Below are 26,102 nucleotides of genomic sequence, written 5' to 3'. Positions count from 1 at the left end.
ACAGTTGAGACCAAATATGAAACTAAAAACTTAGACAGCTCAGTTAAGCCTAATCAAAGAAATAAAGTCAAATATGGTATTTAAACATTAGTGTGCTAGGTAGTTATGATCTCAATCTTTAAACTTTAAAACAGGGCAGGTGGTGGCAGCATACACTTAGAACCCAGCACTCCAGAGGTAGAGGCAGGCGGATCTCTATGAGTTCAAGGCCAGCCAGAGCTACATAGTGAGATCCTGTCTGGGAAAAAAACAAAAACAAAAACCCAATGGCCAATAATTGTGACAGATATGACTTATCTTGTCATCATACTTTACAGGAAGTATTTTAGCATAAAAATCAGCTGGATTCAAAGAGGTAGCTCAGCAGTAAAGCACACCCAATGCTCTTACAGTGGTTCTTGGGTCACATACTGGCTTACAACCACCAACCCTAAGTAGCTCCAGGAGATCCAATGGACTCTTGAACTCCAGCAGGACACACAGATACAGATACACACACACACCAGCACCTGAAGCTGCAGTTTACAAGTGAGATTCTAGGTTCAATTCCCTTAGTTTAGACTAAGAACCATTTCATTTCACCCTGTAAGAATAGGGAACTAGAAACTGGGAATGTAGTCCAGTGGGTAAACCGCTTGATAAGCATGAATGAAGCATCTGAAGACAGGCTCCCCAGCACCTCATCAAACCTACTGCGACACTGGTCTATAATCCTAGCACTTGGGAGGAAGAGACTCCTCAGAAGTTCAGTCATCCTTGGCTACACAGAGTCTAGGCCTGTCTGAGACCTTGTTTCAAAACCATCGATCAAAAGTAGTGAATGATGAAATTACAACTATTTTCTTACTTTCTGAAGCAGGTAACAATGTTCTGCTCACTTAGTTTTAGATCAAGAAGACAAGAAAAATACACAAAGTCTTAAATTGGTGCATCTAATCACCACCTTAAAAAAAGCTATATCCAACTTTGGAATTTCTAATTTTCAATCATTGACAATTCACTTTTCAACATAACAATCAAAATCTAATTAATGCTAAGTCAAACATAGAAAAGGCTAAATAAAGATTCTCTACCTAAAATATAAAGAGATCACAGAACTACCTTATAATACAAAGAAAATATTTTTATTTGTGTATCAAAGACTAAGGTTAACAATTGATGTCAAGACACAAAAAAGGTTTGAGAAGCTACAGATAATCACTGTTGGATTGACTCAACCTTCCTTGATTATTTTATAGAGGATCTGATATGCTCATAATCTTAAGCATGATATATCCAGGAGACAGAATGATAGTTTCTTTCCATTAATCCTCAGCTTCTTTCTTTTTTTTCTTTTTCTTCTTTTTCTCTGGACTCTGAAAATAACCAACAAGAATGCTTTTGAAATAGTGGCAATATATTAATCTTTCCTTATAAAGTATAAAATCAGAAAAGAAATTTTGTAATTCCAGGAAAGCAAGTTTCAACAAACATTGAGCTTGGGATGTGGTGTAGCGACACCATCAGTCCAATGCTCAACAGACACACACCATACTCCTTCCTCCTATAGTCAGTTCTTCTATTACAAACATCTATGCTTAAGGTTTGTTTAAAATGCCCTGTAATAAACTCAAAAGATAAAAAGCAATGACTAAAATCACATACAGGAATTGCTGTGCTGGTGCATGGCTCTTCGTCAGAAAGCGGCTCTTCCTTAATGTGTTTCTTTTTATCCTTCTTCTTTTTCTTCTTTACAGATGGCTCCTCTTCTACTACCTGTTCTTCTTCCTCTGCCTCTTCCACCTCCACCTCCTCTTCCTCTACTTCAGCTGGTTTAGGAAGAGTAAGAATTGTATTAGGCTTACTTCCCAAAAACCCTAGACTATTTTATTTCTCTTCCTGTCATTACAGTCAATTCTCCAGTGTTGATTATTATGATCATTCTAGTAGGATTCTCCCTCCTTGTCTAATACTGTGAGTCCAAGCTCAGAGAAGTGATTTTTTTAGTGATGAGGTATTACATAATAGAAGTCAACATTAAAGTGAAGGTCAATCAATTATGTAGCCTGATGATCTGGAAGAGTCAATTCTATTAGAAAAGGTCAAGAGGTGAGTTTCTGTAGCTCTACCTACTCAAGAATGTTTGCCTGGACTGAATAGTTTGATCCTGAAGGTAGAGAAATGGCTCAGTAGGTAAAGTGCCCACTGCACAGGCATAAGGACCTGAGCTTGGCTCTGCTCCCCAGCGCCCACATAAGGTCAGGCACAGTGCTGCAAGCCTACGACCCCCACAGCTGGGGACAAGTAAACCTGGAACTTGCTGGTCAATCAATCTAGACAATCAAGAGCTAGTGAGATCAGGTCTGAAAAACAATTACAAAACTAAGGCAGAAGACACCTGATATTCACCTCTAATCTCTAGAAACATGTATACACCCACAGGAACCTAGCCATAATTATGAATATTCAGTGAGAGATGGGTGAGACATGAAGTAAATAATAAACATAAAGATAAAAATAAAGCAGTTAGGGAGCTATCAGAAGGGGAGTTACACATTGACACTTCAACACAAGGGTAAAAGATGGAGGAAAGTGGTACCAAGCCAAGCGTATGCAAGATTACATATGAAGTATGTATTTGGGTAGATGACTGGCAGATACATGAGAGCCAATGGACCAATATACAGCTGAAATTGTTAACTACTATGGAACATGCTTTCAAATGCTAGAAATAAGACGTTAAGAAAATAGAAAGACAAATTAATAAGCCTATTATAGTTTCTCTACCAATTCTCTATTAACAATACATTCTGACAACAGAGATATTTAGACAGAAACTTATCATTGGATCTCTTTTACTCTGACCATACCAGCAGACGCTCAATGTCAGGTGTATATGGGGCCTTTGCTTACTATCAACCTGACTGGTTTCTCTTAGATACTCTGACAGTGAACAGCAGGCTGCACTAATCCACATCTCTTAATCATGTGACTAAAATTCAGGTAACCAATTTAGAAGCCACCTAACTGTACGAAGAGTTCACATGTAAAGACACTAAAATCTAATTTAATAACATCCTAACTTCCCAAAAAAACAACAGCATCAGTTTTCATTGAATGCAATGGTAGGCATATTTCCAATACTTAAGAAGTCTATAGTTTAAAAAGATCAAGATATTTGAGTATATTATTGAAGGAATTGGCTCCCTGGGTAAAGGCATTTGTGGGGAAGTCTCTGGACCTAAGACTGCTTACTTAATTTCTGCACCCAGCCATACAAGGTGTTCTGATTTCCACATGTGTTCTGTGCCATGCTTCCCCATCCCCAACAAAAATCAATAGAAATAGTGGTTTTTGTTTTTTGTTTTTTGTTTTTAATTTAAACTAACCTTTAATTTTAATCTTGGCTTTTTTGGGTTTCTTTTCAGTAATTTCATCCTCTTTATCTACCTCTTCTATTTTGCGTTTTTTAGAACAAGTTGGAAGTGTGGAGTCACCAGAGGGATCATATGTCTTCACTTCACTGAAAAAACCAAATAAATTGTGGAAAATCTTTACAAATACCTGTAATTGAAATAATTCAAGAAAAAAGCAAATACTGTTGGATAATACAAAGAACACAATGCTGTTTCATTTTAAATCCATTTAGGGTAGTTTAGATAAGTCAATCACACTCAAAAAGTGAGGCCAATTCTGATTTATTAATCTATGCACTTACTACTAGACAAACCTTCACCACAAGCCGGACGACACACTCATCACCTACAAAGTCAACTCATGTTTTAAGTGCATCCAAGTACAGGAATCTGAAACAAAGTGAGCAATGTTCTGTCCACTGAACTCTTGTCGATGAATGGCTGCTAAACTTTATAGGCTATACATATTTAGCATTTAAAAGCAAAGAGGCAGCCAGGCAGTGGTGGTGCACCCCTTTAATCCCAGCACTCAGGAGGCAGAGGCAGGTGAATCTTTGTGAGTTTGAGGCCAGCCTGGTCTACAGAGTGAGATCCAGGAAAGGCACGCAAAGCTACACAGAAAAACCCTGTCTTGAAAAACAAAACAAAACAAAAGGCAAAGAACCACACAAGTCAACCAAAGGATGAACTCTATATGTTTGTAATGAATGCTATTAAATATTGCCCTATCTACTTATAACCTATAGTTTCATTAAAATTTACACATACCTAGAGATCATAGTATATGCTTATAACCACAAAAAACTGGGACACTAAGGAAGAATAATAATTTTGAATTCCAGAGCAGGCAAGACCTCTTAATTTTTTTTGTTTATTAAAAGACAAGGTCCTGCGTAACTTAAGATTGGCCTCCAACTTGCAATATAGGCAAGGATGAACATTATTTTGAGCCATGCTGCATTCATTTCCCAAGTGGTTTCCGGGAGGAACTTGATACACAATACCAGTTTATTATTATAAAAGACGCACAACTCCATTTCAATCCCTGTAACTTACGAACATCCCACTTAGCCTCAAATGATAAACAAAGCATCCCTCTATATCCAAGTAAGGCCTCAATACTTCTTTATGACTATGGACTGTATTTTTAGGCTGGCCTGGGGTTTTTAGAAAGTTTCACTGTAGATAACTCTTTAAGCTTTTAAATGAATGGCACACTACAGAGTAAGTGAAGTGACTGAATTAAATACATGTTTATCAAGGACCAGCAAGAGGGCCTTATTGGTATTGGTATTTGATACCAAGCCTGACCACCTTGTTCCAATCCCCGGACCACACATGGTAGAAAAAGAACGAACTCCTGAAAGTTGTCCTCTGATCTCTCTACAAGTGCCGTGGCTTGCCCGTACACATACACAACCCAAACACACACAAATATATTAAAACAGACAAAAAACTAGAAATCGAGCATGAAAAACTAAACGGCAAGAAAAAAGTATAGATGTATATAAAAGATGTATATAGACAGCATGGTGATGACTGTAATTAACATGTTCCTGAAAACTGCTTAAGATTTTAGTATTATTAAAAAGAGCCTGTCAACTTGACTTAGTGATTCTACAACTGCATACATTTCTCCAAATGCTGACACTCTAAATAAATGTGATTTTTATTTGCCCTTGTAAAAAAAGATTCATTGTTTTCATGTGTGCATGTTCTGACAGTTGTGAGCTGCCATGAGGGTGCTTGGAATCAAACCCAGGTCCTCTGCAAGAGCAGTAAGTGCTCTGAACTACTGAGCCATTGCTCAAGTCCCATCAGTTTAAAAGTGATTTATGTTGTGCATGAATGTTTTGCCTGCATTTATGTGTGCAAGTATGCCTGATTGTGAGCCACCATGTGGGTGGGTACTGGGAAGGAAATTTCAGTCCTTTGCAAGATGACCTTAACAGTTCATTGCTGATCCATCTCTGTAGCCTCCTTTTCAAAAGTGTTATTCTACAGAGTTTACAATTAAAAAAACAAAAAAACAAAACCAAAAAACCAGGTATTAAATATATTTAAATAACAAGGAAGTCAACAATGTACTTTACCTTTTGTGTTCGTACTTTTCTGCTTTTGCTAAGGCCTTTCCTGTTCCACTTATTTTTCTTATCTAAGAAGAAAAATGAAAATTACTACGTCAAAATCTGTAACATATCTTTTATTAGACAGCATACATTTTTGTTGCTAATTTGAATAACCATCTCAACAGAAAGCATTGTTTAACACAAATGTTCGTGGCTAATGTAAAGATAAATTATTAGCAGAAAATATACTATTGAACATATTAAGAAATATAAAAAGCCATGTTATCAGGTGATTCTGTGTACATGAAACTATAATTCATTAATTTTTGACAGATTAACATCTGTGTAGTTCTTTCTTACCCCTCGATCCTCCAAAATTCTCAATCTGGCCTCTAATTTGGCTCTGTTCTCAACTCCCATTGCAGAACTGGAATCTTCACCAAAAGCATCATATCGGATAGCCAAAACCGTTTTGGCTGCCAACATTCGAGAAATCTATTAAGAAAATATGAACTCAGAGGCAGCAATGCTCCTTTCCAAGGAGATATAGATAGACCCTCCCCATTGTTTACTTAGGAGAAAATTATAGTAAATCATCACACTTCCATTTATTCTGGACTAGAAAAATCCTAGTCCAGTCTCTCTACCCTTTTCTTGCTTCCACACAGCAACATGTCCGATGATCTGAGTTCAATCCCCATGACTCATAGGGTGGAACAGGAGAACTGATTCCTGTAAGCTGTCCTCTGTAAGCGCACACACATACTGAAAAGAGAATCTCTTCAGGGCTGGTGATGTAGCTTGGTGGTATAGCTGGTACCCAGCATGTCTATAGGGTTTTAAACTCAACCTCAGACAGGAGAGAAAGGATAAGCTTAACCAATGTCTAAGTGTTTATAGATCCTTCCTCAAACTAATTTATAGGGTCTACTTTACTCCTTTATTTCTAATAGTGTGCTCTGAATTTCACAAAATTTCAGTTTAGCCCTAATCAGTCAGGTATCTACAGAAACACAGAAATGTATAAAATAGACATCCAAACTTGATTTTTAGACAATATTCAGCACACTAAATATGCTATATCTAATATATACTGGTTTTCTTGACAAACAGAGGAAATTACAATTTAGTACCATTTACTATAAAAAATGCTTTTTACTTAAATATTATAGTAAATTTAAAGAAACCTAAGTTTTAATAAACATTGTAATGAAAGTTGAAGAAAAATGAAGCTCAGGGCTAGAGAGATGGCTCATACACACACACACACACACACACACACACACACACACACACACATATATAATTTATATGTATATAAATTAGTTGTTTGAGACAGGGCTTCTCTGCTTAGCTCTGGAGCCTTTCCTAGAACTCACTCTGTAAACCAGGCTGGCCTCAAACTCAGAGATCCCAAATGCTGGGATTAAAGCCGTGCACCACCAAGCCTGAAGATGGCTCAGATACTAACAGCATTTGCCAATCTTACTAAGAACCTGGGTACAATTCAACATAGACCTGTCAGCTCACAACCACCAAGAACTCAGTATCTAATGCCCTATAACATCCAAGTACACATATGCACTTAGTCTCTCTCTCTCTCTCTCTCTCTCTCTCTCTCTCTCTCTCTCTCTCTCACACACACACACACACACACACACACACACACACAATGTATCTTGAAAAGTGTAAAAGAAATGGAAAAACTGTACTCGCCTTTCCTTTGTGTTTGGGACTCGATTGGCCTACGAGAGAAGCATGATAAATGAGCCCATATTTAGGGGTGTCTCGTCTAGATTTGAGGGCCCTGAAAAGTGCTTTTTCTGCGCCAAGAATCTGAACCGTAGAAGCTGCGTGCTTGGCCAAATTCAACAGAGATCCTATAAAAAAAAAAAAAAAAAAAGTAATTTCAAGTATATAAAAGATTCTATACTAGTGCACTATTCCTAGTGCAAGGAAATCTATGAACTGGATAACTGAAATTCTACATTCCTTAGCATGCTCATGATTGATATGAACATTAGCGATTTCATCCTTCTAAAATTCTGAAAATCAAGCATGCTATTGCTCTAGATATATTAGGTCATATCAATAGTATAGAGCCATTATTTATTTTACCTTTGATGTAGAAGTAAATTAAGAAACATTTATAGAGCCAGATGGCGGTGGCACACGTCTTAATCCCAGCACTCGGGAGGCAGAGCCAGGCAGATCTCTGTGAGATCAAGGCCAGCCTGGTCTACAGAGCAAGATCCAGGACAGGTATCAAAACTGCACAGAGAAACCGTCTTGAAAAACCAAAAAAAGAAAGGAAGGAAGGAAGAAAAACTGGGTTGGAGAAATGGCCCAGTGGTTAAGAGCATTGGCTGCTCTTTCAGAATACCCAAGTTTAAACCCAGCACCCACAGGACAGCTCACCACTGTATGTAACTCCAGTCTAAGGGGATCTGATACCTTCACACCAATGCACATAATTATTTTCTTAAAAAAGAAGGGAAACGTATCTAGATGTATGCTCACATCAATGCACATAATTATTTTCTTGAAAAAGAAGGGAAACGTATCTAGATGTATGCTAAGATACTTTGATGGATTTGCTGCATTTAATAGTGTTAGAAATACATAAACCACTAACGATAAAAACTCAAACAGAATTTCAGCTAGTCTCTGTCTCTTACTGCTGTTAAGTTTACCTACTGATTGAAACAGGGCAAAGAAATCGAAAAGAGCCCACAGTATCCTGACCTTACAGCAAAGGATACTTGGAGTATTTGTCTGATACTGCTAAAAGAATTACTCCAGTTAAGCTGGAATAATAAAATATGACAGCAAACTAATTTTAGCCTTCTAACCAAGAACCACAGTGTCTCAGAAGAGATAGTGACTGAAGATGCCCTCATTATTCAGAAAATCAGGCAAACAACAGTGATCATCATCGAACTGTGGTCCTTGTCTGTACTAGGTGTTATACACATTTTTACCAATCACATTCAAACTGTCACCTGCATGAGCAATGAGCCGTGCTCCAACTAACTCCCCAACCATGACCGTGACATTAGGTGCGATGGCCATCATTCGATTTTGCAGATATTCATAAAGCTGGGTTCTATATTCAGAAATTTCAATCACCTACAATGAGGAATTAAATGAGAAAGTCACAAATGTTATGAGTAAGAATATATAATTAATTTTGAAAATATTAGATTTCAATGGATATAAATATAAATGGACAGGTAACTTACTGACAGTTCTCAATACTATAATGGCTGGGGCAAGATTACATGAGCATGGGAATTTGAGGCCAATCATAGGGAGCTTGGTAATAGCCACGTCTAAAACTAAAAATAAAGCTATGCACGCAAGCACATGCTTATTATAATCCCAACACACTCAGGAGTCTGAGGAAGAATAACAAAACAAAACAAAAAATCCCAAAACCAAAATTAAGTAATCTAATTGGTATATCTTTGTAGTCTTAAAGAACTGGGTTAAATCACTGTTCAAAATATAATGCTTGGGCCAAGTGTGGTGGTTGGTCCCTTCAATCCAGCCTGGTCTACATAGTGAGTTTGTGGACAAACAGGGCAATGTAGAGGCCTTGTCTCATAAAACCAAAACCCAAACAAACTAAAACTAATGCCCATAATACAAATCATTTTATCACCTATTGAATCGCCCACACCTAAGCACACACAAAAAGATGGCATCAGATGAGGTAGTGACTGAACACCTTCATATATTGTCAGGTGAACGATAAATGCAAAATCATCATTGCCATCAGCAAATCATTACACACCTCGAAAGACCTCAACTATAGCCTCTGTGGGTATAATGTACCTGAGTACACAGATGTAGAATGTTGCAAATATCTTCTTCAGAGACCTCTGTTCCCATGGATATCTCTGCAGCTGCTTTCACTTCTGCCTCTACTTCCTCTGACAGCAATTCAGAAAGACTGGCAGATGCATAGTTCTTCCTGTCACCTATGGAATGTGTAGAAGATGAAGCAGAACCATTCTTGGATATTATAAAAATAGCAAAAATAAAAGGGGGGGGGGGACCCAAAATGTGAACAAGTCTGACCTAGGCTTTTTTCTTTTTCTTTTTTTGAGCTGAGGATTGAACCCAGGGCATTGCACTCTACCAAGGAGCTAAATCCCCAACCCGGCTTTTCTTATGTAAAAGTGATTTAGAAATAAATTTTCAGCTTGGCAATAGTGGCACATGTCTTTAACTCCAGCACTTGGGAGGCAGATGCAGGTGGATCTCTGTGAGTTCGAGGCCAGTCTGGGCTACAGAGGGAGTTCCAGGACTTTCAGGACTAGAGAAACCCTGTCTCCAAAAGAAGAGAAACAAACAAACAAAAAAGACTTAACATTGCTATCCTACTGTGTACTCGTCCTATTTTTTTTAAAAGGGAGTTGAGGGCCGAACCCATGACCTCAAGCACTCTACCACTGAGCTGAGTCCCCCCCTCAACCCCCCATCCTATTTTTTTTTAACCTGCTTCTAAGAGAACTGCAACAATTAACCTCATTTGCCTTGGATTTCTCATGCAATCAATTTTTAGATCCTAAATTAATGCATAGCTGTAATCTTACAATCTACCATAAAAGTTGAAAACAAGGCTGGGGGGTGGTGACACACACCTTTAATCCCAGCCCTGGGGAGGCAGAGCCAGGTGGATCTCTGTGAGTTCGAGGCCAGCCTGGTCTACAGAAGCTAGTCCAGGACAGGCTCCAAAGCTACAGAGAAACCCTGTCCCAAAAAAACAAAACAAAACAAAAGTTGAAAACATTTATGGATATTGGTTGATAAACAATAACCTTTGTTATTTGGGTCAGTTGGGATCATTTGAAGCTAGTGACTTTATCTGTTACTTGGTAAGTTAAATATTTAAAAGAAGACACTTTAAAAAAAAGTTAAAGCTCAGTTTTAAAATAAATAGCTCCATTTGAAATTTTAAAACTTTAGTAATCTTAAATATGTACTATAATTCTACTGAGTTATATTAATTTATTATTGCTGAGTTATAGTCACTTATTTTGAATAGTTTATTAAGAGTAAAAATCAACTCACCAACTTTCTGTAAACACTTGCAGTATGTCAAATTATCTGAAATAATTTTCCCTAACTCAGGGAAGTGCCAGCCATACCATTCCCTACACCGCATAATGTAGTTGTTTAATTCTTTATCCAAGTCATCTAATAAGGCTGCAAATGAAATAAAACAACAAATGAGGGACTGATGGTGGCAGTCAACACACACCAATTGTCTCCAAGCACTTTCAAGCATTCAGTGGTATTAGTACATTTATGTCATCTACCAATAACACCATCTGTTTTCAGAACAGTTCCATTACTCTGAAAATCTTATACCCCTTAAAAAGCAACCTCTGGAGCCAAGTGTGCTGGCATACACCTCTAATACCAGCATTCTAGAGGCAGAGGCAGATGGATGTTGGAGTTCAAGACCAGTCTTGTTTACAAAGTAAAGTCACTTCCTGCCAAGCCAGACACCAGAGTTCAACCCTCAAGAGTCACATGGTGGAAGGAGAGAACAATACTTTCTTTCAAAAGTTGCCTCTGACAAATGGTATGTGCATGCTCTTCTCCAATTCCCAGGTCTCTAAACAACTTCTATATGTGCCTAGTCTAGGAATCTCTTTTTGTGTCTGTGCCAAATGACTCTCAAGGAGGCATTAAATAGGATCCCTCTGGAACTGGATGGCTGTGAGCCAGTATGTGGATTCTGGAAATTAAATCTTGGTCCTTTCAAGAGCTACCTTTCCAGAGTTTGGCTTCTTATACAGGCAAAGTTTTCTTCATTATTCCTTTTAAGACCAAATGGAATCTTGTGTGTATGTGTATGTTTCTTTATCTACATTTTGTTTACTCATTGAATGATAATTTTCCTTCTCAGCTAGTGAAGTAATACTGCTATGAACAGAGGCGTGGTAACACAAAGGACCAAGTCCATGATTTTATTTTAACTCTTGATACAGTTAGTAATAGAATTGTTGGTCAAAGCAATTTTTATTACTTGCATGTTTCTTAAAATTGTTCAATTCATGAGAATCTAAAAAAGCCAGATGAAAAACGGAACACTTAATTACACAGATCCTTCTTGTAGTTTAGCATTGATGGAAAACGAAATCAATCCGTAGATATGATTAACAATGTGATTCCTTTTCCTACTCTGGTTCCCAATCACCTACTCACTGAAGTTCTAGTTCCTCTTTCTTTCAACATATAAAACAGTAACAACAGCTGGGAGAAAACAGAACTAAATATCAGATTCTGCCATGTACTTACAAATTGCCTGAACAATCATTGTGTCTACTTTATCAGCACTGAATTTCAATCTGTATCGAGACAGGCTGGGGAGATGAAAAGAAAACTAGTCAGACAGCATTTTAAAAAGCACTTTGATTAACACATCCCATGTCCACCTTCCCCTGACCTGTATGCTCATGTGAATGTACCTGCCTCCAGTGCAGCTGGAGGCCCACCTTGTTTTTTGAGGCAGGGTCTCCCACTGGACTGGAACTTGCATAGTTAGGCTGACTAGCAAATGAGCTCCAGGGACCTACCTACTCTCTACCCTTGCCCCTGGGATTTAAGTGCTGCCAAGCCCAGGACTGTTATGAGCGTTCTAGGGAGCCGGAACTCAAATCCTTATGATTGTGTGATAAACACCTTAGTAACTGAGCTAGCCTTGAACTTGCTACTCGGCTGACAATGAATACACCTTCCATATGAATTTATTATGGTGAGTAGGGTAATTGCTAGACCAAGTTATGTTGATCTTGTAGAGTTTAGCTGTTGTCAGACAGAAGAACTTCAAAGCACTCCAAGGGAAAAATAACAGCATTTGTATAATACCCGAAAACAGAAAATCATAGGGAACTATACATGTGAAGGTATCAAATCTCGGCACTAACAGCATTTGTAGCCTTACAACTGCATACTGTAGGGGTTTCCTTTACATTGCAGGACATTTTTATTACCTGACTTTTACCACAGAGAATTACTGTTTTTTGAAAGTATTCAGCTCTTTTTAAGTTATATATACTCACAACCTTTTGCCACTTCCCCCAAAACAGGACTTCTCTGTGTTGCCCTTCCTGTCTGGAGCTTGTTCTATAGACCAGGCTGCCCAGGAACTCACAGATCCACCTGCCTGTGCCATCACATGCAGCTGTTGAAATACTACTCTCGATGACTACAGCACAGCAGCACTGCATATGCTAAGGAGGTTAGTGTACCTACTATACAGTCATGGCCAGTGGAGGTCACATAGAATAAATCAATCTTAAAAAGATAAAAACAAAAAAGCCAGGTTGTATGGATTCATGTCATCAACTACCCTGAAGGGGAGCAACAGCAGCACCTTCCTCCTAGTAAATGAATACTTGTAACTCACATACATTTATGTATGTAAGTCTTACCTGTGGGCCAATCCCAGACACATGGCTGCCATCTCCCGTGGCTCTACCCCAGGAATCAAACCATCCATTTGTGACCGAATCCCTCTCATCAGCTCATTAACAACAGGACTATGGATACAGCTGAGATTCAGTTTCTCCTATGAGAACACGTACATTATTAGATGAAACAAAGTTTTCCTGAAAATCCATATTTGTTGGTTTTCAGACAGTTACTTTTTGTTTGTTTGTTTGTTTTTCGAGACAGGGTTTCTCTGTGTAGCTTTGCGCTTTTCCTGGATCTCACTCTGTAGGCCCGCCTCTGCTTCCCTAGTGCTGGGATTAAAGGCATGCGCCACCACCGCCCGGCCAGACAGTTACTTTTAAGAAGTACTCACTATTTTAGACCAGGTTGAAGTGAAACTCAATCCTGCCTCAGCCTCCCAGGACAAGCATGAGGTACCACACTGGATTCTGAAATAATATCATCTTTTCAAACAGTATTTATAGGGGCTGGAGAGATGGCTCAGAGGTTAAGAGCATTGAACACTCTTCTAGAGGTCCTGAGTTTAATTCCCAGCAACCACATGGTGGCTCACAACCATCTGTAATGAGATCTGGTGCCCTCTTCTGGCCTGCAGACATACATGCAGACAGAACACTGTATAATAAATAAATAAATCTTTAGAGAAAAAATAAGTAAAAAAAAAGGGGGGGGGGCAACAAAAAAAGTTGATGGGCTGGGAGGTGGTTGGCACTTCTTTAACACAGCACTCTGGGAGTCAGAAGCAGGGGGATCTCTGAGTTCAAGGCCAGCCTGTTCTATAAAGCAAGTTCCAGGGCAGCCAGGACGACACAGAGAAGCCCTGACTTTACAAAAAAAATAAGAAAAAAAAAAATTAATGGAAACAAAATATGAAAAACTTCCAGGCACATTAAGAAACAATAACCACAAGAACAAAACACCAATCACCCTTTTAGCTAGGCTATGATTTCCAAGCTCTAAAACATGAATGAATCTGACAAGAATTTTTGTTTGTTGGACTGAGTGAACCATTGCTTTTTTTATTTGAATTTTAAGATTTCAAAAAAATCTATGTGTATGTACCTACTTGAGTTTCTGTGCCCCAGTTAAGTGCAGGTGCCTTTAGAGGCCATTGGTGTCAGATCCCTGGAAATGGATCTATGGGTGTTTGTGAGCTGCTGATGTGGGTGAAGGGATCTGAAGCTGGGTCCACTAAGTGCTATTCACAAGTATTTATATATTATACACATCATTTTAATCAAAAGTAGAGATAAAAAGTTTCCATCTTTGACAGGTGATGGTGGCGCACGCCTTTAATTCCAGAACTCGGGACACAGAGGCAGGAGGATCTTTGGTCTACAAAGCTGAGTTCCAGGAAACCCTGACTCGAAAAACCAAAATAGAAAAATTTTATTGACTCTGGAAGCAAAAAACAAACAAAAATGTATTTAAATCTTAACATTTTCCTGTGCCATAACCTGTCTATTTCACATGTATTTGGTAACTCATTGATAAAGACTAACTCATACATATATTGTTTTATATATTTTTTGAAGATTTGTTTTGTTGTTCCTATTTTGAGACAGGGTTTTTCTCTGTGTAGTTTTGGTGCCTGTCCTGGATCTCGCTCTTTGAACAAGGCTGGCCTTGAACTCCCAGAGATCTGCCTGGCCCTGCCTCCCGAGTGCTGGGATTAAAGGCTTACATTACCTTTAATTCATTATTTATTATGTATACAGTGATCTGCCTGCGTGTATGCCTGCAGGCCAGAAGAGGGCGCCAGATCTCATTACACATGGTTGTGAGCCACCATGTGGGTGCTGGGAATTGAACTCAGGACCTCTGGAAGAGCAAGCAGTGCTCTTAACCGCTGAGCCATCTTTCCAGCCCCCTCTTGTATTTTTATGCCAGCCACTAAAAACTTCCACTGAACACATCTTTATTGAATAGGAAAATGTTCATAGTATGTGAGGATTATCATAAAACACTAACAGACTAACTAAATAAAGAGCTTAGCTTATCCTATCTTCATCTTTCTTTTTCCTTTCTTCTCTTTTGGTTTTTCGTTTCTCTGTGTAGCTTTGCACCTTTCCTGGAACTCACTCTGTAGACCAGGCTGGCCTCGAACTCACAGAGATCCGCCTGCCTCTGCCTCCCGAGTGCTGGGATTACAGGCGTGAGGCCATCACCGCCCGGCTACCATCTTTATTTTCTAAGACGTAGAGGGAATATTTGTTTCTGCAACTTCTACTGGAGCTTATTGTGCTGTCTAAAAGAAACAAACGAGTTCTGAGAACACGCGGCAACCTCCTACACAGGTCAGGCTCTGCAGCACTGACTGATGGGAGACACGCACGCACGCAGGCACGCACAACCCTCCTCACCTTTATCACCCCTCCTAGTTTAGCATCAGCCACAGCCAAGGGTTCATGGGCTTCTTTTACTATTTTCTTCAGAACTTTCTTCAGCTGCTTGTTGATTTTACCCTCCATTAGAGCCGTGAATGCTTTTCAGGAAAACAGAAAAGTAAGTATAACCAAGAGAGCTCTTCTGATGTAAATTTTAAAGCAAATATTTCCTTTTAAAAGACCCAAATGTATTTGTTTTTTGGTTTTTTTTTTGTCTTTTCCCCCAAGACAAGGTTTCTCTGTGTAACTAACAGCCCTGGCCTCAAACTCACAGAGATCCACCTGCCTCTGCCTCCCAAGTGCTGGGATTAAAGGCGTGCGCCACCACTGCCTCGCCCATGTATTTGTTTTATAAAAGCTATTCATAAATGCCAGGTATGGTGATGCATACCTTCGATCCCAGCACTTTGGAGGCAGAGAGAAGCAGGAGGATCAGTTATGCCAGCCAGGATGTAACATAGTGAGATTCTGCCTCAAGAAGTAAATGAAAAGGTTGTTAGAATTCAACCTTTCATAGCTCACCCTACAGCCTTGGCTGGCCTCATACTTGTTCTCCTCGTTTAGGCTTCCAAGTGCTGGGATGTAGGAGGGCCCTATTACACCCGGCTGTTCCATTTACCTTCTAATACTGCGCACACTGGTTCCTAGCATCTACTTTTTTTTTTTTTTTTTTTCCAACCAGAGCTGAGGACCGAACTCAGGGCCTTATGCTTGCTGGGCAAGTGCTCTACCACACTGAGCTAAAGCCCCAACCCCATATCTACCTTTTTAGAGAGACTTCTTCCTTTTATTCTTTCCTTACTTTAATTTTTTAGTCTTTTGAGCCAGGGATGGAGTATTTGCTTAGCATGTGAAAAGCCTTGGGCCTGATCCTCAGAAACACACTTTAAAATTAAAAATTTAAAGTTGAACTTCTTATTTCTAGTTTAATAAGTCTAAAGTTTTGTTGTTTTACATATGTAGTTATTTTGCCTACACATTTATCTGTGCACCACTTGCATGTCTGGTACCTGTAATGGCAAGAAGACAGCATCAAGATTCCCTGCAACTGGGATGGATTACAAACACCTATAAGCTGCCAATTGTTGGGCATTGAACCCGGGTCCTCTTAAAGAGCTGGGTTCTCTGGAAAAGCATCCATCTCTTTAGCTCCTCTCTAGTTTGCAATCATTTATACTGCCCAATTTAATTTTAACCTAGCACAATAACCCTTCCCTTAAATATATTTTTTCTAAGTAAAAACTCTATAATAGAATAACTTCTAGCATCCATTCTAGGTTATCACACGCAAATAGCTATCATTTCATAAAAAAAAAAAACTGTCTTAAATATTTTAAGAAGTAACTTCAAAAGTACATGCCTTTAATCCCAGCACTAGGGAAGCAGAAGTGGATAGATCTCTTGAGTCAAAAGCCAGCCTGGTCTACACAGCAAGTTCCAGGACAGTCAGAGCTGCAGAGAAACTCTGTCTTGGGAGATTTGGGGGGGGGGGGGGGGGCTAGAGAGATGACTCAATGGTTAAGAGCACTAGCTGCTCCTCCAGAGGCTGAGTTCAATTACCAGCATCCGCATGACAGCTCACAACCCTCTGTAGCTGTAACCTCATGGGATCTGATGATCTGATGCCCTCTTCTGGCGTGCAGACAAAACATCTATTTGCATACAATAAACAAATCTTTTTAAAAAAGAAAACATTCTGAAAACAAAACAAACAAAAAAATAAAACAGGAGGGAAAGAAGTAACTTCAAACAAATGCAGGGCCAGCAAGATGGCTCAGTGGGCCAAGGCTTTTGCCACCAAGCTGATAACTAAGTTTGAACCCTAGGACCTAATGTGAAGGGAACTAACTATCTGTCCAATGTTAGAGGTATTGAATACCTGTATTAAATGCCATACATGAGCTTCCAATACATAATATAATATTATTAATATCAAATCCCACTAGACTCTAAAGCTACAGTTTTTAAAGATTTATTTATTATGCATAGTGTTCTGCCTACATGTATGCCTGCAGGCCAGAAGAGGGCACCAGATCTCATTACAGATGGTTGTGAGCCACCATGTGGGTGCTGGGAATTGAACTCAGGACTTCTAGAAGAGCAGCCAGACAGTGCTCTTAACCTCTTTAGCCATCTCTCCAGCCCAAAGCTACAAAATTTAAATTATATACTATGATCTACAGTTACTCAGCTTTGGGACTGTCAAGCCAAAACTCCTTTATAGGACTAGGGAGATTGTTCAGTAGGTAAAATGCTTGCCATTCAACCTTGCGTAACTAGATTAAATTCCTGGAATCCATGCCGAGGTGAAGGGAGAGAAGTGATGTCACAAAATGGCCCTCTTATTTTCATTGATGTGTCTTGGCATGTGGACCTGCTCCGCACCCACCAACTGCCTCTAATTTCTTTCACTTCCAAAAATGTTTATTATGAACTTTCTGTGTATTAACATTTCTAACAGAGAAAAAGCCTCTCTCTCACAGGACTGTTTCAAAGACTTTGATCAATTCATTTGTGTTTGGCCCCTCCTTTAATCCCAGCACTCAGGAGGCAGAGGCATGAGCTCTGCGAGTTCCAGGACAGCCACGACTACCCAAAGAAACCCCAAAACAAACAAACACACACCAAAACAAACAAACAAAAAACCTTGTCTAGTTTTAACCCATTCTTATAGTCCTTTGTTCTCAAATTTTATCAAAATTGGCTGATTAGTGACACAGAACGTGCCTGTTCATCCATCGTGAAGCCAATTTTGAAGGCTACAACCCACTCCTTCCTTTAAATTAAAATAAGACAAAAATCATTTTCCTGTATATAAACTCATGCCCTTGGTGGTTTGCATGTGCACATTATATATATTTTAAATAGCTCTACCTTCCTTCAGTTTTAATACTGATATGCTTTTGTATACTCTGGAGAGCTTTATTACCATGTGTTATTTCAGTGGCTATTCTTAACTTTACCCTTGAATTAACGAAGTATTGGAGCTGGGTACATGACCACATTACCTTGGTCCCTTGTAGAACAGCTTTTACTGAACTGTGCTTCAGCATTAGGCTATTGGTTTCCACAGGGAGATCAACTTAATCACTTGTCATCTCTCATCACATGGAGGAAACCAGCCTATAGTGAAAAAAGCTAACTCAATGTTGTCTCAGTGGTAGTGACAAATGGGTTAGATCACTTAAATTCAGTTCCAGTAAGGATACATCATTGACAACATTGAGTAAGATTAACTCAGGCAACTGAAGAAAACAACCTTTTAATTAGAAAAAAATGTCATTTTTTTAAATTAAAAAAAAAGAAAAAAGAAAAAAGAAATTCTCTAGCCTTACTTTACCTGCTAATGCTTCTGCTGTATCCTGAAATTTCTCAAAATGTTTTAGCTTTACTCTAGAATTGAAACAGAACAAATACATTATTGGAACAAACAATGATTCTGCAAAAGTGACAGCCAAGAAAAGAGAAGCCGGAGGTCTCTATAGCATATACTACCCAAACAAACTTGCTAGATGTGGTGACATGTGTCTGTAATTCCAGCTACTCAAAAGCCACATGAGGACCACAAAGTCAGGCCCAGTGCAGGTAACTACTTAATCCTTGTTTCCACTTATTTGAAACTATATAAAAATAAAGAGCAGGGTGAGGTTGCATATGTCTTTAATCCCAGCACTTGGGAGGCAGAGGCAAGAAGATCTCTGTGAGTTCAAAGCCAGCATAGTCTAAATATTAAGCTCCAGGACAGCCAGGACTACAAAGAGCTCTTGCCTCAAAAGCAAATAAACAAAAAAGCTGGCAATTTAGTTCTGTGTTAGAGCATCTCCTAGTATATCCAAGGATAGACCAGGGTTCTATCCTCAGCACCACCAGCCACCAACTAGACAAACACACACCAATCACAAGTTAACATAGCCTGTTGCCCACCGGTGGGGGCCCATGCCTTTGATCCCAGTGCTCAGGAGGCAGACGCAGGTGGACCTCTGAGTTTGAGGCCAGCCTGGTCTACAGAGCGTTCCAGGACAGCCAGGGCAACATAGTGAGGCCCTGTCTCCCCCTATCCCCCCCAAAAACAAAAAGACTACTGTCAGACTTGCTTTCTATTATTGTCTACATAGCTTACATTCACGATGATGTTTTCTATGCAAAGAAATGTATTAGTTAATTCATTGCTGTCTCAGTGGTAGTGACGAATTTGTTAAATCACTTAAGACTCAGTTCCAAAAGGAATACATCATTGACAACAATGAATGAAAATTAACCCAGCAAAGCAGATACCCTTTTAACATGGAAAAATTAGTCTTATATATACCTAAAACAGTATTAGCTGAAACAAAGTTTCCTTACCTGGGAAGGTTAAAAGCTGGTACAGTCCATCAAAGGCACACTTAAAAGCACACAGACATTAAGAACAAAGTACTGGTTTTATCCATTTTGGTCCTATTCTGTCTGGTCTCTGCTTGTATGAAGTGCCATCTGAGTCTCAGCACTTGTCTAAATGTTCAAGGACCCAGAAAGACATAAACTGGATTGCATGAAGCCAATTACTCTGAAGCTTGATTTTCTTCAGTGTACCATGAACATCTCTCACTTCATTAACAATGCTATTACTGGAACACCACACTGCTATGACTGTTTCATTGTGCCCTTCTCTGGACTTGTCACTCTCTATTCTTTTGGGTATTTATTAGCAGTAGCAGAGGAATATGACAAATACAGACATCCACAGGTAGCAATAGGATCACAGAGTTTCTTCTCAGGACCACATCCACCCACAAACTTATTTTACAAGGTGATTCACAAATGATGAAATAGCAACCCCGAATCTACGTTGAGTAAAAGCCTGCCAGTCTCTCCCAGCCCATTTAATTACCACTGTTGTTATTTTGTCAAAAGACCTTGAGGAAATACTGTACTTTTTAAGGATTTACAACCTAGTTAATTTATTATACCTTAGAGCTAGGAATAAGTCATGGAAGATGAATACAGTATATAGAATAAGTTAGAAAGTGTTTGAATTATTAGCCCGCAAAAGCTAAAACTCTTCCATGCTTTATATAATTACTTCCATTTTATGTATGTATGTATGTATGTTTGTTTGTTTATTTGAGACAAGGTTTCTCTGTGTAATAGTTGGGGCTGTCCTAGAACTCGTCTTGTAGACCAAGCTGGCCTTGAACTCCCTGCCTTTGCCTCCCTAATAGCGGGATTAAAGGGGTGTGCTACCACTGTCCAGCTACAGTTACTGCTTTTAAAAGAAATTTACACTTAATTCATGTTAGCCTCTTCAAATATCTCCTAAAACATTAATCTTGGGGCACTGTCCACTGTGGTCTACAATACAAATTAGCTATGATAGCTTATGTTCCAAAATGGGAAAAGCTGAAAATAACATCCAAAGGGGAGATACCCACAACTTAATGTAAACGCCTAAATCCTTAGATTCAAGATTACTTACATTTTATTTGCTTTTTCTGGAGTTTCAAATTCTTTCCATAAACTATCAACTTCTTGAAGTTTCTTCTCATTCAATACCTGTAATAAACCAGTTTTCTTCAAATGGCAGTTTAGACATAATCAGGTACATTCCACAAGTATTCATGTAAAATCTAGGTAGAGAAATACACTTCTCTTATTGAAATGAGCAATAGTTTTCTTACATAGCGTAAGTTTTGGTCAAATTAATAGTAAACTTAGTTACAGCCTTGAGAACCCTTCCTGTATTTTTTCTGCTCCTATTTGATATTTAAATTGATTCTATTTTTTCCCCTAAGCTCCTAAACATCTTTTGTATTGATAGTGTTAAGAACAGATTTCTGGCTGGGCGGTGGTGGCGCACGCCTTTAATCCCAGCACTCGGGAGGCAGATGCAGGTGGATCTCTGTGAGTTCGAGGCCAGCCTGGTCTACAAAGTTCCAGGACAGCCTCCAAAGCTACAGAGAAACTCTGCCTCGAAAAACCAAAAAAGAACAGATTTCTGTAAGTGGGGTTAATTGATCAAATGACAAAGGTACACTTCAGTGCTATGACTGGGTGGTAGTTTGTACTACTCTTCCAGAACTCAAGTCAGATTCCCAGCATCTACACATGGGGGATCCTAATAGCCCATGACTCCAGCTTCAAGGGTAGTGGGTGCCTGCTCTCCTCAGGCACCTGCACTCAACGTGTACATATGCACAAACATATATACATACAGAATTCAAATCTACACTCCCCTTACCAAACACCCCTGAAATGGTTAATCTAATTGGCATTGTAAAAGAGCACACTAACCATGACACAAGACAATATATAGCTATGCCTAATTTTATGGCAATACAGCTGGTAATTGTCAGACCAATAACATCATAGAACAGTTACACATGAACACTTAGTTATAATTTCATAGGCATTTTTTTATGAAAAGAAAGCATTGCAATTATTATGGAACTTTGCAGTTAAGGATCTGCTGCTATTTTAATTTATTCCCAGTCTCAGCTGGTAAGAGTGCTTACCTAGCAAGCCCTTGGTTAGCTTCCCAGCACTACATAAAACCAGATGTGGGGAGCATGCCTGTAATCTCAGCACTAGTGAGGTGGAGGCCTTTAGTCTCAGCACTTGGGAGGCAGAGGCAGATGGATCTCTGTGAGTTCGAGGACAGCCTGGGCTACAGAGTGAGTTCCACGACAGCCAAAGCTACACAGAGAAACCCTGTCTCGAAAAAACAAAAAAAAAGTCAAGGTTGGGTAATCCAGACTACACTGCAAGTTTAAGGTCAGTGTAACACACACACACACACACACACACACACACACACACACTAAAATTTAACTAAACCTAATCTCTAGCCCGGCAGTGGTAGCACATGCCTTTAATCCCAACACTAGGAAGCAGAAGGAGGTGGATTTCTGAGTATGGTCTACAGAGCAAGTTCCAGGACAGCCGGGGCTACATAGAGAAAATCCTGTCTCTAAAACGAATCGCTACACATTTTTAATTTTTTAAAATTACATTTGTTTATTTTTCCCAGAGTTTCTTTCTGTAGCCTTGGTTGTCCTAGAACTAGCTCTGTAGACCAGGTTGGCCTTGAACTCATCAATCTACCTACCTCTGCCACCAAGATTAAAGGAATATGCCACCACCGCCCAGCTCCATTTTTTAACTTATGTATATGGGTTTTTTGCCTGCATGTTTGTCTGGCACCACTTGCCAAACTGGAGTTACAGAGGATTGTGAGCTGCCAAGCAGGTGTTGGGAATTAGCCCAAGTCCCCTGGAAAAACAGCCAGGGCTCCTTCCTAATGGCTGAACTATCTCTCTAGCCCCCACGTTTGATTTCTTAACATCTTAACTAAGAGATAGTTACAGAACTTGAAAAGTTGGTTGCCATCAATCGAACTTGTAAGACTGAAGGAATTGGGTTGGAGAGATGGCTCAATGGTTAAGAGCACTGCTTGCTCTTCCAGAGGTCCTGAGTTCAACTCCCAGCAACCACATGGTGGCTCACAACCATCTGTAATGAGATCTGGTGCCCTCTCCTGGCATAAAGTTGTACATACAGGGGGCTGGAGAGATGGCTCAGAGGTTAAGAGCACTGGCTGCTGCTCTTCCAGAGGTCCTGAGTTCAATCCCCAGCACCCACATAGCAGCTCAAAACTGTCTAAGGCCAGTTCCAGGTGACCTAAACATTAACGCACATAAGAAAAAAAAATTTTTTTAAAGTTGTACATGCAGATAAAGAAGTCATATACATAATAAATAAAACAATGTTTAAAAAAAAAAAAAAAGTACCCGGACAGTAGTTGTGCACAGCACTCAGGAGACAAAGCCAGGTGGATCTCTGAGTTCAAGGCCAGCCTCGTCTACAGAGTGAGTTCCAGGACAGGCACCAAAACTAGACAGAGAAAGCCTGTCTCGACAAATCACACACACACACAAAGACTGAGGAATCAAGCAACTGAAGGGAACTACCACAGTGTGAGGGTTACAGTTTTAAGCTACAACCTGTACTGAGTGGCACACACCAGTTAGATTACAGCTAGTTTATTTTGTGCATGATAAAACTTAATCCAGAGACACCCACTACATTCCACAAGTACAGCAAATATACTATTTTTAATTAAAGCAGATTCCACACAATAGTCCCAATTTTAATACTGTTCAGAGACTGCAACTATACGCAGTGTTCACCAACTGTCAGAAATAGAGCATAACTCTTGAAAAGTTCATTTTCTTCTAGTTAAAAGTATCGGATTAAGAGCCAGGCGGATCTCTGTGAGTCTGAGGCCAGCCTGGGCTACCAAGTGAGTTCCAGGAAAGGCACAAAGCTACAGAGAAACCCTGTCTCTAAAAAACAACAACAAAAGTATTGGATCACAGAACGGTCATATCTGAGAGGTTTTGTCACCATTCTCTTTTAAGATTTATTTATGTATGTATGTGAATGTTCTGCCTGCAAGCATGTGTGTGCACCACCTGCTGGAAGAGGTTAGAAGAGGTCCCCTAGAACTGGAGTTACAGATAGCTGTCGACCACCACGTGTATTCTGGGAAGCTAGGCCATCTCTTCAGTCCTGAACTGTCACACAGTTATCCAAATAAATGAATGGAAAAGCAGTAACACACATTCCTTCAAACCAGCAGTGCCCACCAGCAGATCCTCCTGTGTTCTCCCTGCACTGCATAGTCACACAAGCCTCAGTTTAACAGAAAACTAAATTTGAACTATACATGATTTCTTGTTTGTTTTGTTTTTTCGAGACAGGGTTTCTCTGTGCAGCTTTGGTGTCTGTCCTGGATCTTGCTCTGTAGACCAGGCTGGCCTCGAACTCAGGATCCGCCTGGCTCTGCTGGGAATAAAGGCCTGTGCCACCGCCGCCAGGCTGAACTATACGTGTTTTATCTAGTACTTTTGCCCCATATCAACACATAAATTTAAAAATATAATTTTTCTATTAGTAGAGTTCAAAAGACTGTGTAATACATAAAGAGTACTCTACTTCATCGCTCGGCACATCTCAGTAGCATCCCATTGCAGGAACACACCGACGTTCAATCATTTCCATGCTATATATAAGCTAATCCTTAAACGTTCCCTATTTAAACAAGTAACACTCAAATTGCTAGCAGCTATCTAGATTTCCCACCCAAGCTTCAAGTTTGAAATTCTGAACTCGTTGATTTACACAATTACATCACCACAGCTTACTGGCAAGCCTCACACTGGCCAAACTGGAAATCATGAGCACCGTGCCCCAACAACCTTTCTACATCTTAAACAAAAATCTCCCTTCAGCCCTGTTGTCTACATTCAGAATTTCTCCATGTCAATTTAATTCAAGCAACCTCAATGAATCAAAAAATGGGGGAGTGCCTAACACTGGTAGATATGGGTAGAGGAGGTCTATTGTAGATATGACAGAAAGCACCTCAGGAGGAACAGAGGGACCAGAAGCCGAGTGAGCAGCTACGAGCCAGGAGACCAAGAGCACCGGGAGACTGGCGTAGCCAAAATGGATGGGTTATAAAGGAATCAGGAGGACCTTGTAACAGTAGACTGGCGGCCAGTTAGCTCTAATATGTTAATAGGCACCTTAGTCATTTGTCCTGAGTTTGAGACCAAACACTCATGATGTCTACATTAAACAACAAGTATGTCTCTTCCTTTCGTCTACCTGTTATCATCACACGGTAAAAATAATCTTTTAATAAGACAAACTACACTAAGTCACTACTCCAAAGTCTCATGCCCGAAAGGACCCTGATCTTGGGCTCGGGCTTTAATCTAATTAGTCTAAATAGTGTTCCGGATCAGCCAAGGCTGCAAAATCGGACCGTGCCTCAATGAATGAATGATCGATCTTAGGTTGGGGATATAGCTGTCCCAGGACGCTGGCTTAACATCTACAAGGCCTTCGGTTCTATCTACCGTGAATATTCTTACAAGTGAACGCTTTATCATCACTTGCAAAACGGGTCCTGGCCCTGTCCATTCTTTAAACCGAGCCAACCCTCGAAAAGCGCAGGTCATCCTAAAGTCCGCTGAGCCACGTGCTCACCCCAACACCCGGCCCTCGACTGCTCGCACGCTTCCGGAGCCCTGGCACTTAAAAACACATTCAAACGTGCTCAGTCGGCTCGGCCTCTCTTTTAAGTCGTGCCCCGCTCCGCGTCTGTCCCCCACAGGCCTTTCGGTTCAACCCCACCACCCGACCTACCTTAAAGATGGCGTAGCCAACGGACGTTTCAAACAGGACCAGCATGGTGAGGCCGGGGCACGGCGCCGCGCGGCGGGCCGCGAGCTCTCAGGCCGCCGCAGAAAACCTAGCCTCTCGGCCACTCGAGGCCCGCTGGGCCTCAGCCGCGGGAGCGCAGACACGTCGGCCTGCCCCGGAGCTGCCAGACCACGCTGCCCAGACGTCCCACACCTCGCCGCATGGAGCTGCAAGAACGCCAGTCTCCTTCTCCGAGGATTCTGGGACGTCGACGTCACTTCCGGCCGATCACTGCCGCAGAGCGCGCGGTCACTTCCGGGCTTTTCCCGCCGGCAGAAGGGTGGAGGGGGTGGGGCGCCAAAATATCGCGAGATTTCTGAGGCCCTGAAATGGTTTTTTTTTTTTTTTTTTTTTTTTTTTTTTTTGGCGCTGCCAGTTTACGCGGTCATGTGCATAGCAAGTTCTATGTCGATTATATATATACATGTATATATGTATATACATATGCATTTATGTGTGTAAACGTAATGTATACATATGTAAATAATGTGTGTATATCATTTACACCGCATTATACCACGCTCCGCCAT

The 26,102-nt window shown here is 40.1% G+C and overlaps 1 protein-coding gene and 4 non-coding genes across 6 annotated transcripts; all 5 read right to left on the bottom strand.

The window, feature by feature from the left end:
• Nucleotides 1–1,102: 1,102 nt before the first annotated feature.
• Nucleotides 1,103–25,777, bottom strand: Nop58 (NOP58 ribonucleoprotein). 2 transcript variants are annotated; one of them, XM_036173259.1, is made up of 15 exons: nt 25,516–25,777; nt 20,780–20,856; nt 18,665–18,717; nt 15,301–15,422; nt 12,916–13,052; nt 11,780–11,844; nt 10,544–10,678; nt 9,302–9,447; nt 8,467–8,593; nt 7,181–7,344; nt 5,825–5,959; nt 5,489–5,550; nt 3,369–3,502; nt 1,645–1,808; nt 1,103–1,355 (listed from the first exon to the last, which is right to left on the bottom strand). In XM_036173259.1, exons 1-15 carry the CDS (start codon nt 25,558–25,560, stop codon nt 1,305–1,307), a joined length of 1,617 nt encoding a protein of 538 aa, XP_036029152.1. In that variant the 5' UTR covers nt 25,561–25,777; the 3' UTR covers nt 1,103–1,304. The 2 variants fall into 2 exon arrangements, with proteins under 2 accessions (XP_036029152.1, XP_036029153.1); XM_036173260.1 differs by lacking the exons at nt 20,780–20,856; nt 25,516–25,777 and adding an exon at nt 18,333–18,447.
• Nucleotides 8,328–8,407, bottom strand: LOC118573513. The gene has a single exon (XR_004943627.1). It is a non-coding gene; the product is annotated as a small nucleolar RNA SNORD11 (small nucleolar RNA).
• Nucleotides 9,163–9,244, bottom strand: LOC118573514. Its single transcript, XR_004943628.1, has one exon. It is a non-coding gene; the product is annotated as a small nucleolar RNA SNORD11B (small nucleolar RNA).
• Nucleotides 18,467–18,551, bottom strand: LOC118573510. Its single transcript, XR_004943624.1, has one exon. It is a non-coding gene; the product is annotated as a small nucleolar RNA SNORD70 (small nucleolar RNA).
• On the bottom strand, nt 19,487–19,572 carry LOC118573511. Its single transcript, XR_004943625.1, has one exon. It is a non-coding gene; the product is annotated as a small nucleolar RNA SNORD70 (small nucleolar RNA).
• Nucleotides 25,778–26,102: the final 325 nt, after the last annotated feature.

Source organism: Onychomys torridus, chromosome 23 (assembly GCF_903995425.1).
Source record: "Onychomys torridus chromosome 23, mOncTor1.1, whole genome shotgun sequence".
Taxonomy (NCBI): Eukaryota; Metazoa; Chordata; class Mammalia; order Rodentia; family Cricetidae; genus Onychomys; species Onychomys torridus.
This window is presented reverse-complemented; position numbering and strand designations above follow the sequence as displayed.